Raw genomic sequence first — 20,572 nt, forward strand, 5'->3', positions numbered from 1 at the left:
CAGTCCATCGCAGTGCTAACACAGCTAACACTCACATGCACACCTAGGGCCAATTTAGTATCACCAATTAATCTAAGGAGCATGTCTTTGGACGGTGGGAGGAAGCCGCAGTACCCGGAGAGAACCCACGCAGACACAGGGAGAAAATGCAAACTCCACACAGATTCGAACCCGGAACTTTCTTGCTGTGAGGCATCAGTGCTAACCACCACGCCACCACGCCTACACTAGGAGATGTGCAGTCATTTTAAATATTCTACTTCGCATATGTATGTGTATTTACTCCTGTGTGTGCATTACGAATTTATTTATTTTTTTATGTAGTATTTATACCCACATGTGTAATAGGTTTGACCCCAGATAAAGTTCTTGAATCTTGAGTCTGGTGGGGCATCTCGATGGCTCACCTGACTGAACGGGCGCCCAATAAACTAAGGCCATGGTCTGGTCCGTGTCCTCTGTTGCGTGTCATCCTGTATCTCTCTCACCCTATTATATCCTGTCTAGCCTTCACCAAGAACCATTAAAGCATGCAAAGGCCAAAAAAGTAAATAACTTGCCGCATGATGGATGCACGGAAAAATAAGCTGATGCAAGAGAAACCAGAACCAAAGCACTAATATACAAGTCTCTGGTACCACAGAGACAGTGGAAAATTCTGTTATGTTTGTCATGTAAATCCACATGAAATGAATCCAACACACAGCGCTGAGGGTAAAACAAGAGAACGATTTATTCTTCGCTCTGTTCTGCAAAACTTTATTACAACATAAAGCTGACGAACAAAACGGTGTCTGCTCTAAATCAAAGGATTCTCTCTGGAAAACGTGTGAAAACTAACTATGCACTGAACGGTGAACATTTGTTAAAGGCTGCCTTGCTTTGGAGTTGTGGGTTTCTTTTGCAAAGTAGAAACATGTTACGATACAAAACAAAATTCTCCTGGATACTTGAAAATCGTCTTGAAGACTTTAGCACCATTTTGTTAAAAAGGTTTCTTGGTGTAACAGAAACCACAACGAGAACAGCAATTAATTGTTTGACTGTTTCTCTTCTAATCAAAAGAACAGTTTCAAATCATCAAATTGAGTAGAAACATTTTTAAAGGATAAGAAACAGGAATATTTTACTTCCTGTTTGTGCTCTTGTTCTCATTGGCTTATAGGAAGCTTCAGTTTGAATCTTTATGTGTCTGTGGTTCATTCAGTGAGCATTCACTGGTAAAAAGCTTTTTTTTACAACTTGTCATGTTACGGAGTTTAAGAAAACAAGACAAGCCCGGCTGACTTTTAAAACTTGATGTCCCAGTACTGTGGTTTCTCTGTAGTGGCCTCAATCTCATCTTCAGCTGCAGAAAAGTTGCTGTCGGTCAGTGACGTGTCCTCGGGGTGCAGCATTTGACCTCCGCCCTCTGAACAGTAAAAGGATTCAGTTGTTTATTGATAATCAAGGAAACATTTCATGAGTATTCAGTATATTTGTTTTAGGTTTGAGATGGTGTTTTATCTCACTAGGGATGCACAGGATCTGCGGCCTCTCCCAGCTTCCTCCAGACAGACACCTGATCAGAGGGTTTAGCCTTTGCTGGAAACCCTCCGCGCAGCGGTAACGCAGAACTGCATGGGTCTCATACCTCTGCCGAGCTTTTCCAAATATGGAGGAGTTTCGGACCTTCGGTGGCGGACCACAAAAAGCTGTTGGAAGAGTCAAGACACTTCTTTAGCTCACAACACCCACAGGAGAGGGTTAAACTCAAAAGAGCTTATAAATAACTTGAGCTCCGTCTCATTAGCGCTACCCACAGGTGCCTTTCTTGCAGGTGTATGCGAGGTGATAGTTGCAGGGTACGTCGCTCCAGCGGCCGTTATCGTGCCACACCATCACCACACAGTCTTCCCCAGAGAGGAAGTAGCTGTCTGGCTGCCCTCTGTACCAGTTCTCATATAGCTGTGAAATAAATGTAAAATAATGTTTTTATAGTATCCCATACTTTGAGTAACTTTCAAACTTAATTTTTAAAGGAAATATCACACAAAATCACAAGAAAACTGCATATTTTAATCTGAAAAATATGTAAATTCTGTGAAATATTAGAGTATTTAAACTAAAATACTATGAAAACATGTAGAGCACATGAAGGCAAGAAAGTAAAAATGCCAAATGCTTAGTTAAAAGTTGCCAGACGCTTGCATAACTGTGACCTGAGACCGACTGTGCTAATATTCCTCACCAGTGGGTTGCCGTCAGACCAGTGGAAATCACCCTCAACGGTTTTATCGTTCAAACCGGTCCACTGATATTCTTTGTAGTTGGCTGATGAGGAGGACACAAACACACAAGTAAAACCCCACGTTTGTGCTAAACTTTGTCTCATTTCCTATACATGTGTCTTTAATCTTACTGTTGATGTAACTCTGCTCCTCGGGGGTCATGATGGACACCAGATGGGCTCCCATCATGCGACAGTGCTGCTCGGCGACCTCCCAGCTCTGACGCTGGCCGAAGTGTCGATAGCAGAAACCGTGAAACTTATCCCAGCTCGGCTCACATCGCTCCAGATCTGAAAACACCACAGAGGAGGAAACAGGACAACGTTTACAAGTCTCCTACAAGACTTCCTGTTGTCAGCTTGCACCCATCATCTCTTAAGAAACATGAACAAATATTAATTATTTTATAAACCAACTCTTCAGTAAAACAGCGGAAAGCTCACCATTCTGACATAAGTCTCCTCCGTATGTTGGCAAACAGAGACATTTAACCTGTCCGCCTCGGTCGGTACAGGTGCCCCCGTTCTGACAGGGGTCACTCAAACAGGCATCTGAAACACAACAGAAGGCCTCTTCAGGTCTACACAAGAGCACAGGTCAGTTCCTTTATGTTTATATAATCAGTGCATCTGAAGATATTGAGGAAACTGTGTGAACCACACTGTAATTTAAATGCTTACATTAGTTTAAACATCTGTTAATATATTGGTGCGCATATTCCAGACACTTGTATAAATAAAAAGGATCCAGGCGAGCCAACAGATGGCAGCAGAGGGCAAGCTCCTCACATCGTCTTCTGTCTTCTTCGCTGCACCAATAAAACGTCTTAGGTGTTTCCTGTTACTCTTCTTTTTCTACCCAAACTCTTCATTAATAATAAACTTTTTTTATAATGTGGAATCCAGATGCAGATTGCAATAACAGTGAGGTGATCCAGTGCTTCTGACAGTTTCCACCAGTCCACCCAGACAGTATTTGCAAAGGTGTGGCGACATTACAATGAATTAACAAACATGCCTGTATGGATTTATCTCAAACTGGTTTGTCTGTATAATATAAAAATATCTCTTGGCTCCTCGCTAAGTGTCGCCATCAGATGATGCCTTAAGCTGTTTAAATTCTTGAAGAGAAAAAAGCTTAATTTTAATTTTCTAAATTTGTGAAATGGAGGTCAAGTAAAAGCATATGTGCCCAAGCTGAAATGAAATAATATACAAGCGGATTTGGTTTATTTGCTTTCCTTCGACACCCTGTAAACAAGAACTATGTGTCGTCTGTCATTACTGTGGCTCTTGTTTATGTGAGAAGAGTAATAACTGCTTTACACCAGTCTAATGAGGATCATATGCACTCAAAGCGAAACTATCATTCAGCTTTTATGAAAAGTATACAACTGGAAAAAAAAAACCTTTCAAGTTCCTGAGTAGGAAAAAAATTAAACCTTGTGCTGTGATTCAGGTTGGCATCTCTGGGAACCCGGTCTCAATTTTTATCCCCGTCTGTGAGGAGTTCCTTTCCGTTACCTTTCCCTTCCTCAAATAGCATAATAAATTGTCTTGAATCCTGCATCTAGTCTATAAACTACTCAATCCAGGCACTGAAGCTGACATTAAATGTGGAAAAATAGGACAGGCTTCTGCACGCACGGATTTCTGCAACACTCATTTTTGAGGTAAACGTTTTAAATGCTTGAATGTCTTCTAAAGTGCAACTTTGAAACGTGTATTGCACCAAATCAGATTATGCAGATGTTTGCCTTATATTTTCCATCATCATGAATAACAACAGCCTAGTGGTGTTTTCTTTTGATGACATGAGTAAATTACAAATAAAGTAATACCTGCACCCTTGGATTAATATTAGCTTGTTAATAGGTTTCAATGTGAGAACGTGCAACCATTAAATAAAATTAACATCCCGGGGGATTCATTAAATGTTCAATTACTGCGTGTATTGTTTTGTCAGCAGATTGAAAACAGCTTTTTGTCTTAAGTTGTCTCATATTTCTTCTACTGCCACAGCAATGCTGATTCTATGGAAGCCGATTTCTGCAAACTATTGACATAAAGTCTGCAAAATAGAATTAAAAATGACGTATCAACACTAGGAGATACGAAGTTTTTCAGTCTTTACATCTTTTGCATGTTTTTTTTTTTCTTTGCAGAAATGAGCTTCCATACAATGCATCAGTAAGTATTAAAACCAAAAAAATAGAGAAAGGAAGAAGGGAAAAAATTTGAAATAACGCATTTATCGACTAGTGGCAAGACAAGAAACAAACAGAGATTAGTTGCCTTTATCGTTATGAGACCTAAAAACACAATACAAATCTTGAACATTAATGAATAAACAACAGACCATGGCTTTAGTATGAAACATTAATGACCTATGGACCTTTTCAAACATGTTTGCTAAATGCTACCGCTCACAACAAATCAACACTGAACATATTTTGTGCTTGTAAAGCATGATAATAATCTGTGCTTCTGGGACTAGACTGAAAAAAAGTATAGAAATTGAAGGTAAAAAAATCAAGAACGAGAACAGTTAACACTTAAATATACTAAAGCATCACTGTAGTCGCATTGGTCAGTGCTGTTACATTCAACGTAATTGCTGTTACATTCCATAGAAAGATCAAGTCCCTTATTAAATGACTTCCAGGTTAACAGAAGAGACACGGTGAGCTTTGACAGCTAGCAGGAAGAATAATCTGCACTTGTTTGGTGCAGAGGTGGATTATTTGCAAATAAAATCTAATAATCAACGCACTAAAACACTCATTCAGACATACCAGGATATTACAGTACTTCACAGAAGTCAATTTTTGGGTGAGGAGGAAAACGTCATGCACAACAAGACTGGACTGTTGACAAGTGTCAAACGGGAGCTGTCCCAGGTGTGAGTATCTCGGAGGGAGGGAGTGGGGAGTCACGGGGAGAGCAGTGAGGAGTGTTTGAAGGTGAAGCGGGAGGAGTCAGAAGGGTGAGTGGGCTTGCGGAGACAACAAGTGAAACAAACGGGGGGAAGTTGTTTGAAAAGCAGGAGAGGGGTTTTACAGAAACATGGAGCAAAGGTGGGCAGAAGACAGACCAGGGATTTTAGTGCATCACTGCGTCGAGTAGGAAGAGGACGGTTAGGCTGATGAGAGTGGATTTAACATTACCTGAGAATTTCCCTGCACCGCCTACAGCTGCCCTCTCATTGGGCAAGATAACCAAGGTGGGCGGCTGTGTGAGGCTAATCTCAACATCCGCCAGACCGCGACCCACTGGCGGTATGACATGTGTCACCTTCTGCGGCTCGGCCGTCTTGTGGAAAACCCTGGGCGGAGTGGTGGTGGGGCTCCATGTGCGTCTGGACCAGTGTGTGGTGGTGGTGGTGGTGGTGATGGGCGTGGTGGTCGTCTTTACGGCGGCAGCGGTGGACGTCGTAGTCGGGGAGGAATCTGTGGCTGCTGTGGAGGAGGTTTCTTGGCTGTACTCGAGTTCGTTCAGAGACTCTAGCGGTCCAGTTGTGGTGGTCAGCAGAGCCCACGTAGATGTTTGAGAATTGAGAGGAATGATGGTAAAGTCCTCAGGGGTTGAGGAAACATAGGCTTCCTCTTCAAGCTTTGAGGAAATGCTTGCTTCTTCCTCAAGAGTTTGGGAAATGCTTGCTTCTTCCTCAGTAGTTTGGGAAACGCTTGCTTCCTCTTCAAGAGTTTTGGAAATGTTAGCTTCTTGGTCATAGGAAAGGGTCAGTTCAACATCAGTATCCTCTGCATCAACAAAAGTTGGGGCAACGTGGACTTCATCCTCAAACTTAGAGGAAATGTTAGCTTCTTCCTCAAGACTTTGGGAGATGTTAGCTTCTTTTTCATAGAAAGGTGTCAGGGCAACATCGGTGTCTTCTTCATCGACAGGAGTTGGCTGAACATTAACTTCATCCTCAAGCTTAGAGGAAGTGTTGGGATCTTCCTCAGACGTTTTTGAAATGTTGGCTTCTTCGTCGTAGGTAAGTGTTGACGTGACGTCCATTTTTTCTGCATAGGCAAGAGTTGGGCGAACGGTTGCTTCTTCTTCTGGGCTTGAGGAAATGTTGGCTTCTTTATGATGATCAAGGATTGGGGGAACATGAGTTTCCATTTCAAGGGTTAAAGAAACGTTCGCTTCTTCTGGGAGGATAAGGGTTGGGGGAACTTCTCCGTTTTCCAGTGAAAAGGAGACATTGCCTTCCTCTTCAAGAGTTGGGGGAAACTTAAATTCGTCTTCAAGAGTTGGAGCAACTTCAGTGCCTTCTGTAATGGTGGCACCGACTGTACTAGGTTCATATCCACTTGCCTCTTCGTAAGAACTAGTCGCAGTATCCAAATACACTCTGTAATTTGATGTTTGATTCTCTGTTGTGGAGGAAGCGTTAGGTGAGAGAGAGGTGTTCGAGTATTCTGGAGACTCAGTGGTAGCTAAACTTACTCCTGAAATCAGCTGATCTTCAGAGGTTGTTGAGCGCTGCTGTTTTTCCTCGCGTTCTGTGACGAGCGTGTCTTCAATTTCTAAGCTCGTGCTTCCCTCCTGTCTCGAAACGGAGGTCTCCCACAACTGTGGTGAAGTGGAGAAGGTTTCCAGGCCCAGTTTGTCGAAATGGCGAGACCCAGACGGGAGGGTCGGATATGGAGCGCTGCTAGCTGAAGCAGAAGGAGTCAGGTGGGTGGTGAAGCCTGAAGTGGAAGAATCTGATGTTGAGACAAAGCCTGTTGCCTCCACCTCCAGGCTGCTCTCTGGAAAAGAGCATGGACATTTCCAGAGCTGTAAATATGTACATCTATTGACACAATAATAAGACAATAAAATTTTTTGAAATATGCTCAGGCGCTTCCTTGACGAGAGTAGATAGATACCACTGTAAAATTGCAACAGCTAGCAGCTAACTGTCTGAGCTTAACACACAGATTAAAAATGGGTCAAATTTGGACTTCCCAAATACACTGAGAAACTCCCACTCTAAACTAGAAAATAGTGCAAATCTAACTCGTGACAAGACACGATAGCGACATGTGTCCTAAAATTTCAATGACATACCTTCAGAAACATCTCCAGACCCATCTACGTGTGCGAACATGGAGGTTAGCATCTCAATGGTAGGTTGGGCTGGTTGTGTGAGAAGAGCTCCTTCTTCTTCTGTTGAGGCCTGAGTTGTGAGCAATATCTGCAAAGTATCTTCTGTCGCTGCCTCCTCCAGAGTCCCCTGAAGAACTGGGTCTAGCGTCGCTTCCCACAAAGTCTCCTCTTGAGTTCGGTTGCTGTCTGTCTCGTTGTAACTGGCTTGTGATCTGTTAAAACTCAGGTCAGACTCTTTGGGCGGTTTCGGGCTCTCAGATGGCTGAGTGTCCTCGTCGAGGTTTGAGTCTGGCACTGTCTGGTTCTCTGTTTGAGGTTCGTATGTGGCTGTTTCAAGCTCTGATTGGTGGAAGGTAAGGCTTAGATTCTGGTGGGAATCAGTCAGGTTGTTAAAAGACGTGTTTTGTGGTGAAGTGTAGGTTTCTGTGCTGCTGATTGTGCTGTCCATTAGTGCTGTAGGAGGCTGGGAGTCGTAGCTCATTTCTGTGGGAGATAAAGTTTCGTCAAAGGGCTGGAGAACCTCCAGCGCAGATGTGGGGCTGAAGGGGAACTCTGTTGTGTTTGATACAACCGTTGGGTGTGTGTCGACTATGTTCTCCTCTGTAAAAGGGCCGGGAAAAAAGGGCAAAGATTCGAGTACACTTTGTGCCTCGCGCTCCACCTGTTCTACCTGTTGGTTCAGCTGAAGTTCTTGATCTGTGTCCATCAGGATAACAATATCATGTCCAATGTCGTCAGACTCTGTGGCCATGTAGTCCATCGGTGAGTCAGTGGAAGCGTTTCTGTCTTCTGTAGAGGGCATTAAAAATGGTTATAAGACAGTTTTCTTTTGCTTTCTTCACTTGTCAATTACAGTGTACTCACCTTTAAAGCAGTAAACGTCGTGAAGGCTGGACGGCTCTGGGAAGCCAGTCTGGTTGCTGAAGCGGTAGAGGGTTTTGACGCCTGCCTGAGGCCCTCCACAGCGCTCCCTGGGAGTTATGATGGGGTAACGCACGCTTCCGTCAGACAACCAGCCGGGACTGCAATGGTCGAGTCCTTCACTCCACGCCAAGTACAACTGTGCTGTTGTAGCGAGCTCTGCCCCTGCAGCTCTGCAGAATGACTGTGCTTCGTCAAATGACAACAGCTGCGGGACGGGGCTGTGGAACACCTCCCCTACGAGCAAAAATATTTTCATTATTAAAATTTTACTGCATGCGCAGAATAGTGTTGCATGCCTAATTTTGTCATGATTACAGAGGAGCCAGTTTTAGCTTATTATAGATACGATATAGATATGATGATTCATACCATCAATTTGTTCTATATAACAATAAACATCAAATAGATGATCTTGGTCCATTGTCCCATAGTTTCTCACTCCTGGTTCCCCGTTCATGTCTCCGTAGCAACCCTCACGAGGCACTTGGATTGGATACCTGCAGGAATGAGAACAAATCAGCGTTTCCCCTCACAAAAGCAACCTCTTCAACTCAAACCGGTTAATGAGCAAAAAGGGCCAAGTAGAAAAAGGTACAAAAAAATATTTTATTTTGAAAAAAAACGCCAGTAAAAGGGTGAATCACAGTCATGAACAGGAGCAGCATTTTAAAGAGGTAAGTATTATCACAGAGGTGGTGAAATACCTGACGGACTGGTCTGCCAGCCAGCCTGCGTCACACTGCTCGTATCCATCATAATAAGCTGCCAGCAACTGGTCAGGGGTGGCGATTTGAGCCCCGATGGCCTCACAAGCCCTCTGGGCCTGGTGAAATGAAAAGGCATACCGGCCCAGAGCATCCCTGTAGTGGAATACAACGCCTAAAAACACGAGAAAGAAAGATCCTGCTTAGCTTCCCATGTTGAAGGATTTCCAGTATTTCTCGTGAGCTGGGAGGTAAAGTTAATAACCAGTAAACTAATTATCTTTTTTACTTTTTTGCCTCTGATAATTTGCTTCACTTTTCAGTATCTGCCAGTTCAAGCTCAGAGTTTGAAGCCTGCTTAAGGACGTTGCGCTACCTTTGACCTTGAGTTGTACGAGGTCGCTGGCGTCCTCCAGGCCCTGCTGCACCTCACAGCGATAGTGACCCGAGTCGTTGGAGCGCAAATCTCCCAGCCACAGTGACAGGTCGTCAGGGGAGGAGGTGTAGTTGAGCAACGCGGCGCGGCCTCGGTACGCCTCGTTGAACCTCACCCTGGAACCCCGCGCCACCAGGATCTGCGTCTCCACCCCGCCGGACACCACCGTCCACTTAATCCTCGGCACAATGGGGGAGGCAGAGGTGGAGGAGGAGGGGGGCGGTGTGGAGGACAGAGACACCAAGCAGGGGATGAAGATGGAGCCGCCCAGTGGGGCAAAAACGGTACCTGAGTGGGGGATGTTCACCTGAAGCTGCCGCACCTCATCTGCAACAAAAAGATTTAGGTTCATGTAATATAAGTAATATTTACATAAAGAAATAAAGTGAAATGTACACGTACCATTGGCTGTTGGAATTTGAGTGGGAAAGGCCAGAGTGAGGTGGCACACTGCACAAAGGAGTGGAAGTATTTGTCTACAGAGAAAGGAAAAAGCAAATACATGGAAAAAAATTTATACAAAATACATTTTGAAACAGATAAAGATAAATTCAAGTCCTAAGGTAAACTGAAGGAGCCAAATTTTCCAATTTCACACACATTTAACCTCTAATGGATGATTTCTGACACTGGAAGGCGTGTATTCTGTTGGTTCAGCTACTTTCAGCTCCACTGGTCTCAACACACTAATGTATTGTAACATTTAAGGTCACAACCCTGTGCACCTTTGTGATACCTTCAGTTGAGCAGCCACAGTCTCAAGGTTTTACTGTAATCTTCTGACTCTCATCCATTTGCAGTTTGTTTTTTTGCTTTGTTTTCTGTACAATACAGTTTAGAGATTAATCTTGACACAAGTCTTATCTTTAAAACTTCATTTTGGCAGCTTATACCCCAAAAAAGGTGCCAAAAGTCCTAAAATTAAAAAAAATACAAAGCACATTAAGTATGAAACTCTCATGGCGAAAAAATATAAGAAGGCAAACATGAAACTTGCATTTGTTTGTAGATATTTTTAAAAACAACGCAAGCGTCTGCGGCCATGCTAGCCGCTCACCAACACTGTAATTAGACAGCCTTAGCTTAGCCTGTTAGCATTTTAACACGTGCTAATTTTGAACATGAACCAAATTTCCAGATGATTCATCTAATTGTTGTTGGGGTATTTTAGTCTGCACCAAAGAGTACACAGTACACTTATGTGTGATAAACACACTGATTTTGCTAGTATCAAGTCTACTTTCGCCAATATAAATATAAAGAGTAAAATGTTCTTATTTCTTCAATTTTATTCTAAATTTTAATCTTAAAGTAATATCAGAAACACGTCTCAGTATTTTGCCAAAGAAAGCTTCCAGAACGTCTGGAAAGTTGGATCAGCAATTCACTGAAACAGTTTCAACAAAAACTGAACATTTATTGCAGGGCTGCCGGTATTAAGCAACATTATTTTTGGCAAGGTGTACCTAATAAACGGATAAACTGAAAAAAAAAAAAAAAAAAAAAAAAGATCCCTGCAACCTGCTTGCTTTGCCAGAACTTTTTCGTAGACATAACAGAATCTCTGTGCGAGAGTCCGACAAGACCATAAAAAATGAATCTCAGCTCTCGATCACAGAGCAAAAAAAAAGGCCGAGTTCTCCGGGTTTCAGAAGGGAAGCTGGGAGCATAGGCTCCTCACCACAAGCCATTCATCACCTCCGGGAGCTAATGACACGGCGCCTCAGCCCAGCGGCACCATGCCAGCGCTCCGTCACCAGCCCGGCCCTGTTATTAACCCAGCAGGCATGGCAGGACGTCCACAATGACCTCACACAACCTCCTGAGCAGGACATGATGAAGCGGCAAATGTTCATTCATCATTAAAAAGCAGCGTTCCGGCTCCAAATGACTTTTGGCGGTTAATGGAGTGAAAAGTGCCTTTATAATTAGGAAATGTGGCACAGTTTCACCATTTATATCAATCCCTCACTTCTCAGGTGATTTATAAAAACGTCCAAACCTTAAAAACCTCTCTAGACTGTCAGATATTCCCAAATATTGAATATATTGAATATCAGACATGTGTAATTTAATTAACCTTACACTTTGTGTGAAAGGTTTTACATAAATAAATAATCTTGCACCGTAAAGCTGACAGAAGCAAAGACATTTGAGTCCGGATGAGACCAAATTATTTCCAAAACTCATTTCCTTTTTTTAAAGAGAAGCTACAAAACAGTGACGTATTTGGGGAAACCAAGTAACTTTTCAAACTGCAGAGTCCCAAACCTATACATTAACTGTATACAGAACAGTAGTTCAGTAGTTCATATGCAAAAATAAACAATATACTTTGTTAATTAAACTGAGATTATAGAGAGTATCTATTTCTTTTCGTTTCTACTTAAGTGTCACAAAAGGACATCAAAAACGCTTTTCCCAAAATATAATGCTTTAATGTTGTTCCAGCTGTATGAAGCCGTTGTGGAAACTTAAGTTTTCATCTTTCTTCAGTCCAGACAATACAAAGGATGTATGAGATTATATGGATTATTAGTAAATTTCAAAGATCCTGTATTTCTTTTGTGTATTGTGGGACAGTTTTCTTCTTCAGTTTTTCTTTTGCACATGTACCGACCATTTTAACTTTATTTATTTTTCAACTCTTCCCGCCGTGAACACACCGGATAATGTGCAGTGTGCATATGTGGGAAAAAAGCTATGGAGTAAGAAAATGAGAGAGCAGCTGATATGCTCATGTTGTTTCAGGGTACAAATTTGTGCTTTGCTTTAAACAAGGTCCAGACAAAAACATCTCAGAACGGTTGCTAACTTCGCAAACGCAAAAAGAAAACCTCCAAAGAAACCCAAAAGCAAAGCACACAGGAGAGATGCTGTGCTTGTGTTGAGATGAACTTTAGGTTTCACTTTCACCTCATGAGGCTTTGAGCTTCACAGAGACACTGTTAATGTGTTCAACAAGTTGTTGCGGGAGACATTTCCCGTAAAGTGAAACTGGACAAATCTGAGTAAACATCACCAGGATAAGCGCCTTTGGATGGAGCCAGAGGTTTAAAAGGCACACTTGTTGCATCTGTAAATCAAACACACACACACAGCTCAATAACTTGTGTCAAATCAAATGGCTTCCTTTGATTGCAGAATAACTGTTGTCTGTTTTCTCACCAGCTGGGTCGGCTCCACGGGGCTGGTATCACTATTAGTATTCTCGACGAGAAAACCTCTCACAAAAAGCGAGCAGTGGGCCAAGGGGACAGCTGCACACTGTGCTTTCACTTCGTGCCGACTCCCACACAAAGGGCTTCAGGGAAAATTAAAGGACGGGGCACTGGCACACTTGCTTGCTTTTTCTCTTTTCTTTCTCTCGCTCCTTTCAAGGATGGAAAAGGAAGTTTTAAAGCACTACGAATCGTTCTGGAGGGGGCTCCGTACAAAGGCGACGGCCACATTAAGACACACCGATTGAAATGGTGTAACTGTGGCGGCAGTGTGCTCAAATATCAGTTGGCGCATTCAGATTGGTCGCAGAGGAGACAGTTCTGGTCGCGGCTTGTTATTTTGTGCCGTCTTTAGATCGCATTTTTTCACTGTGGTCTCTGGCCTCGCGGTCACCCGGCGCTTTGCAGCTCTGCTCGTTTCAACGGGAGCAACAATGAAGAGAAGTCAAGCTAAAATCAATGCCACCCACTTCATTTAGAGGTCCAAAAACTGCACCCAATGCATTATCCACATGAAGGACTAATCCACTCTCCGCCTGCAGACCCTGACGAGTCAGTAATTGACGCGCAGAAAACTTGAGGGATCAGGATTAAACTAGAAAAGTCATCTACAACTCATTTGAAAGGCAATAAGTGAAACAAATCACGGCATACAAACAAAAATCCCTGTCAGGGCTGCACTGACAACAAATACTCACCACTATGACTCGTGGGTGGCCTCTGCAGTGCTCTGCATTAAGGTCAATACAGGCAAACCCTGTCTCCACCAACATGCCAGAAGATTACTCCTGATCCCAGTTTAGCTGGGTCAAACATGACTTTGACTGATGTGCTGTAAGCCCTGAGGGGCGCCGTGCTTCAACTGGCTTTATGTCTATGATAAAACACAACAGATATCTCCTAAAACGCACAGTAACTGTGTTTTTTATACTGTATAGTACTTTAACGTGAGACTGTTGGAGAAAACACTTTTAATAACACATTCAATTTACACTCTACCTTGCAGTTACATCCTAAAATAAACACTGCACTGTAACTTTAGGGTAAGTTATGTGCTTTTTCCGACTAACATCATCTTTAGACATAAATAACTACATGTCTTTATTATAGTTTTGGCAAATGGCTGCCAAATTATGAGTTAAACAACTGTTTTTAGAGCAGATTTTCATGTCTGAAAAGTGTGTAAGGAGGAGGGAATGACTGGCTCACACAATGATAAGTTCCTTGCCTGCAAAACAAATCCATCTTTGCAGACCACACAAGCCGAATAAACCGACACCAGAAAGAGGCAAAACAGAAACAAATCACTCAATAACCATCCTCTTAAAAAGCTCACAAGGAGGTGACTGAGGTCAAGATCAGAAACAACCTCAAGCGCATCATTGTGAACGTCCGCACAGCCCAGTTTACAGAGCAGAGCGTCTCTGGCCTTGCCCAACCCATGTCAGACTATTCAGTCCACGCCACACCTCCGGCTCTGTGTAGCATCAACCGTAACACGTCCACGCATCCAAAGAGTTCCTCAGACATCGCCAGTTAAAACCCAGCTTCTGTCTCCCAGCAGCATGGCTCCTTTTAAAAAGTCAACCACCAGCTGATTCACCACCCAGCGCGTCTGGGAAAGAGTCACGGTACGTTTCAAATTAACACCTGATTCAAGTCCTGACTCAACAAATCCACGGACGGACCACAAATTGTTATACACAAGAGGCGAGGAGTTTCCCGAGCCTCCAGATGAGGTCATGAGACTTGAGGTGGGCTCTGCTTACAAAGGCTCGTCACTTTCTCCGTTCAGAGCAAACACACCTGGTAATCAGGTGACTCTGTGCTGATGACAATTAAACCAAGACTGCGTTGAACAGATCTGTGTTTTACAGCTTTGCATCTCTTGTATGGACTGAGACGTTCCCACAAACCTAAACCACGAAGACACTGAAACTCTCACGGGCTGGTTCACATAGTTGAATATGAGACTAAATAGACTAAAGAAGTAAACCGCCTAATCCCAGTTAACTTCTATGTGGTTTTTACTTCATGAGCTCAGCCGTCTTCTGTTTCCTGTGTTTTTGCTCGAAAGCTGAAAAAAAAATGATCAAACATTTTCTACAAAGGAAAAGGGAAACTCAAAATAACATGTGTGGGTAAAATTAAATCAGAATCTGGAGACATAACAGCGTAACACTTCTTCATTTTCAGTGACTTATACAATGACATTACCCTTACTGAATAACAACATTTTTCTGCATGGACCCTTGGAGAAAGAAGTGTCATTGTGTTGCCGTGCCTTATATTAATTGGTCTAACAATCAGGCTGAATTTCTGTTGTGTTCTTGATTATTCACTGATGAATACTTCCAGCTCATCCCAAAGAAAAAACCTTCTATCTACAGCGTCAGCCACACTTCCTGCTGCTGCTGCTGCTCACCAGCATCACCAGCTGACGTTCAGCATCACACCTGATTGCCTGGAACTTTCTTTCGTCTTATCACAGAGCAGCCAAACAAGCAGTTTCACTTTCTCTTGCATCACTGGTTAAAATCTGAATAAAAAGCTGCGCAACCACCAGAAAAAAGCTGGAGGGGGGGTGGGGGACTCTTAAAGGTCCACTTCATGGTTCTGTTTGCCCTCTGTCTCTCTCTACCTGTCCGTGACCTGAGCCCAGAGGTGGACCACACAGAAAATGAAGAGCCAAGAATATGCACTTAATACAAAAAGCGGCTTTCTGTGTCTGCAGGGCACACGAAGACATAAAGGAGGTCTGGATCTACTTTAAACAGCTGAGATCCTGAATTCCCTTTACTCTCCACAGAAATATCCATGCATACCTGCGTGGGACTTCACAGTCATTTAGAGTAGCCCTTTTACAACATGCAAAATAACATGCAAAAAAAAATAAAATACAATAAATGTTTAGAATATGAGTTAGTTTCTCAGTTGCACAGAATGACTGCAAGGACATTTTCTGGAGAGATAGCAACTACTGCCCCCTAACATCATGACTAAAAGAGAGCAGCAACTATTTAAAAGAAACATTAAAGTGGCAAAGAAGGCGATTTTCTTAAACCTGAACACGACATAATGAATTCAAAACTTCCAAACGACCAAACCGCACCAACTGCGCATCATTCATTCGCCCAACAGAAGCCTACCGGGTTCTTCTCAGCAGCATTTCAGCTGATGCAGGATGGACAGACTTCTTAACGAATATCTTCCGTCAGCTCCTCTCAGCTTGCTGCAGTGCGACTGTCCTGTCCTGTCCTGTCCTGTCCTGTCTCTGGATGCTCTGCACAGGTAAGAGGGAAGCTGGGACTGCTGTCGCACCGGCACACTCGGAGGCTCGGGGAAAAGAGAAAGGAGGGAGTTGGGAGAAAGTGACGCCAGATATGAAATCCTGAACTGCCCACTTTTTCGCCCAACAATCGGGATGGAGATGGCGCATGCCTGTCAAGTGGGATTGGGAGGGATGACATCTAAAGAAACCGACGTTATAGGCTCCGAAGTGAAGGCTGCACTGACCTATATGTTTTTTTTTTTTACAGCGGGGCAGGGACAAATCCATCGAGCGTCGTTTGGATGAATCAGGGTGAGTTCGTTGAGTCAGCGCAGCGGCAGAGCGAGCTGCTGATGCTGCTGCAGGTCCGCACAATGCAGCACAGCAGTCACCTCACTGGAGAAGGAGAAGGAGAAGGAAGCTGTCTCTTTTACTGCCCCTGTATCAGTTCAGCTGGGTTATCGTTTAAATCATCTTGAACATGTAACTACTGGAGTAATGAGCAGTCTGAAACAGAGAGAGGTGACAGGCCACAGCAGCTGCACAGACATTTAATTTGCTGAGTGAACTTGATGCCAAGACTTGATTTGAGGCCATTAACCTAAAGCAGCATGTGACAGTAACAAGTCACTAACTGAAGCTAACCCAGAAGTAGTTCTAACAATATAGCCATCAGCATGGATATATTTCTTGATACAAAATCAGTTTTTCCTATAAGCTGTTATATATGTATATGACTTTTACTGAACTGACTTATCCTTTAGAGGATTGCGGGGGGGTAGTAGCCTATCCCAGATGGTTTCGGCTTGGGATACGTCCTGGACAGATCATAAACAGCCGTTCACACTCACATCCACGTACACGACCAATTTAGAATCGGCTAACCTAACGCACATGTCTTTGGACTGAGGGAAAACCCACGGCTGAGAGAAAACACGTGAACTCCACTCAGACAGTCCCCAGCTGGCCAACAGGCAACACTGCTAACCACTGCACCAGCATGAATTAACTAACAAGCCCAAAATGTTGATACAACGTCTGCTGACAAGACAATAAAAGACATATTTGTGGTCCTCTCAAAGGTCAGATTAAACTGCACGGAGGCTCTGGGCAGAAATAAACCCTGTGACCAAATGTTCCCGTGCATCCTGTCATCACCAACTCAACACAAGCTGAGTTAGTAATGTGTGCTCCATGTTAAAGTTTTTTTAAAATGGATAAAGTTGTAGAAGATGAGGTCATTAATGCCAATAATTAAAATAATAACAATCTCACAAGCACTTACTTCAACGTCTTTCTGTTGAAGTTTCCCCTCAAACCAGCAAAAAACCCATAAACCAAGAGGTCATGGAGCAGTTGCCCATTTTTCCAAGTTAATAATCCTGCTCTGGTACTGTCATTAATAGAATCATGAAAGGTTCATCTCAGCCGTTAAAATTTATGGCCATGTTGAACCTGTTACCCGAGTTGGATGCGGTAATGTACATTGTCAGGCATCTTCTCGGCCGTCTGGTGTAACAGACACATACAAGACGAATAAGGTCAGGGTCAGTTTGCAGCTGTGCACTCTGCAGACGGACTGAATGGTGCTTTGTGACGTTCGCACTGTGACTCAGCAGCGGCGGCCGGTGCTGCACACCTGAGGAATCTCACACCGAGGTAACAGCAGGACTGTCTGGGAAGGAAATGTCAAAGCTCAGAGAGCAGACGGGGATCAGAGGCGTGCTTCCAGCTATGACTGACCGTCACGGTGGCCCAGATTGATTCAAGTCCAGGCGGCAGCAAGACGTCATGATCGGCTTTTATCTGTCTTCAGCAGCGGGGTATTGTAGAGTGTATAAAAAGGTCAGCCGTCACAGAAGCTTCCTCATTTCAAAGAGTCCATAACATGGATATCTTTCTTCACCAAATCCTTACCACCTGATGGAATTACACCTAGTACGTTGCCTACACATTGTTCATTTGTTCTTGTTTAGACTTATTTATGAGGCTAGTTTGCTAACAGCTACAGGGATAACGTCAGGTGTGTTTGTTGTGGATGAATAAGGCAAGAGCACAGCAGTGGAATACGACGCATGTGGGTTCAAAATACTAAAGGAATGATGTCATAAGCAAGGGACTGGATCTTAAATACATCCTCAATGCTTCCTGGGTGTGTTCACTGTATTTTTAAGTTGGTAGGTCTGAAAAATGGCAAATGCTTCCTTTAGAAATGACTTCATCTAAAACAGCAACATAAAATAGCTCGGTATGCTGCTACACCCAGTAGCAGTGACTCATCTTAACTAACTTACACAAACACAGTGCTGCTTTAAAGCTTTTTTGGACCCGTTTCTGCATTAAAATAACTCAAAACATCGGATGATTTTCACTCAAGTCCTAAAGCCCAGACAAACAAATGAAACTGAAATGTTTACTTGTGCAGCAATAACGCCAACTATCAGTCACCTACAGCGGCTGGGAAGAATTTTAACCCATTCCTCGGTCCTCAGATAGATAGATAGATTGATAGATAGATAGACAACTTTATTGATCCCTTTGGGAAGTTCCCGCAGGGAAATTGACATCTCCATCGCATACAGCACTGTCAAACATACATGTAGGAAACAGTACAATAAACCCAAATACCAAACACCCAAAAAAGAATAAGAATAATAGTAATAAATATTGTGACTGTACATACATGTTTGTTGCATAAATAGAAAAATACCAGGTACATTTGTTATTGCATTTTACTATTGCAGGTTAATTAAAAAGTCATTCAGTCCCTTTCTTAATTGTCCTCCTCCCCCCAAGTGAGTGATGGTTAAACAGTTTTATGGCACGAGGGACAAAGGAGTTCCTCAGTCTATTTGTCCTGCACCTTGCACCAGTCCTCAGTCCTGAGATGTTGGTGGGTTTCCTCAGGTGAACTGCTTGCTTCAGCTCCTTCCACAACATATCCAGTGGATTAAGGTCAATAATTTGACTTGGCCTTTCCAAAACATTCATTTTGTTCTTCTTTTAACCGTTCTGTTGCAGAACGACCTCTGTGCTTGGGTTCATTGTCTTTCAGCATGACCCAGTTTCTCCCAAGATTAAGCTCGCGGACAGATGTCCTGACGTTTTCTATTAGAATTCGCTGGTATAACCCAGAACCCATTTGTCCACCAATGGTGACAGTGACATGATGGAGCACTTCAGCTCAGTCAGGTCGCCTGTTTTGTCTTAAAAGCAAATGAGAATGAAGGAGATGGTATCGTGAGAAAGTCTATTCAAGTGACATCTTTTAAAGAAGATGATTTCACACATTGTACGTGCAGTTTATTTTAAATGTTGTGGAGCGGCCTACCGCCACATTTCCAAGGGAACTATTGCACTTTTTACTCAAGTCCACAAGGTTTTACACACAAAACACACGATTATTAAATGTATTATTTATGTATTAATCCTCCCTACAGTACAAGCAGTAAAATAAGGTTAGAATTCGTCTTTCAGTCTTTATTAAAACTTATATCGCACAACCGCTGGTGGGAGTTATGCTGTATATGTTTTAGTTGGACACTTGTACTTACTGCTGGTACAGGAGGTAATTACTTCTTTCCACCACTGATTTTTTATCCACTCTGCTTCACTTTGCTCTCTAGCATAAAAATAGTTTGATGCCAATTCAGAGTTTAATTCAATTCAGTTTTATTTGTGTATGATGTTGATCACAACCCAAACTGTGTGGAGACACTTGACAGAACCCAGAGGTGGATTGCATGATACAAAGAGATGCATTTTACATGGGAGATTGATTATGGATGAAAAGGAAAGAGTTCAAAGGATACGCTGTGACCGTAAAGTTACAAGAATAAGCAGGAGTACTGAGGCAGAGAACTGTCAGTGATAGTTGGTGTATCACCATTGACTGGGCTGGCGTGATGTATGAATATATAAAGTCATCATTAGCACATGAGGAATTTTTAAGGCCTTTTCATAGGTCTTGTAAATCAAGACTGGATGAGGGAATAAAAAAGTCCACAAGGAAAATTAAGAGTTTTACCGTCCCCTTTTTCAGCTCCTGACTGTAACATACTGAGGTCACATACAGGAATCCACTGGGAGCCGACTAATTTAGACCAAACACAGTTAAACATGCATGCAAACCATGCCTCAGACCTGCATACAAGCTAACGTTACATTTTCCAGAAGCCTTCAAACAACCAGCCTATAATTAGACGCTATCATTACATTGTAGCCGAACTTAGATCATCAAGTGAGTCAAGAGCGGTACTCAAACTTAAAGTGTCTTCAGATGTTCTGGAGATCTTCGCGCTGTCGCAAACCCTTTTAAAGTTGCGTTTTATTTGCAAAGTCGCCGCAGCAAATTTGCATAACATAAAGAGGGAGACAGCGAGAGACTCCAAACGTTTACTTAAAACAAATTAGGGTATTTTTTGTCAGATTAAAAAGCAGTTGCACTCCTGCTGGTGAGTTTGACTCTGACACGTGCAGGCTTGCATCTCCAGGTGGGATTCATTAGTTACGTGGCCAAGCAGCAAATATGACTCAGCTGAAATGCGGAGCTCAGCCTGCAGTTTCTTTTTATGTATTCTTAATTCTGCTTGAGTCATGTCAGTGGTTTCGTTTAACTGGGTTACCAGAATTGCTGTCGACTTACCA

At 42.9% G+C, this 20,572-nt stretch overlaps 1 protein-coding gene across 1 annotated transcript; it reads right to left on the reverse strand.

Moving 5' to 3' along the window:
- Window positions 1-400: 400 nt before the first annotated feature.
- LOC311501008 (brevican core protein-like) lies at window positions 401-16,022 on the reverse strand. The gene is made up of 14 exons (XM_084562649.1): window positions 15,804-16,022; window positions 9,836-9,909; window positions 9,374-9,760; window positions 8,998-9,172; window positions 8,663-8,790; window positions 8,234-8,527; window positions 7,331-8,158; window positions 5,437-7,029; window positions 2,714-2,821; window positions 2,402-2,560; window positions 2,231-2,313; window positions 1,803-1,947; window positions 1,512-1,694; window positions 401-1,411 (listed from the first exon to the last, which is right to left on the reverse strand). Exons 1-14 carry the CDS (start codon window positions 15,821-15,823, stop codon window positions 1,290-1,292), a joined length of 4,299 nt encoding a protein of 1,432 aa, XP_084418775.1. The 5' UTR covers window positions 15,824-16,022; the 3' UTR covers window positions 401-1,289.
- Window positions 16,023-20,572: the final 4,550 nt, after the last annotated feature.

Source organism: Chelon labrosus (genome assembly GCF_963514085.1).
Source record: "Chelon labrosus genome assembly, chromosome: 16".
NCBI lineage: Eukaryota > Metazoa > Chordata > Actinopteri > Mugiliformes > Mugilidae > Chelon > Chelon labrosus.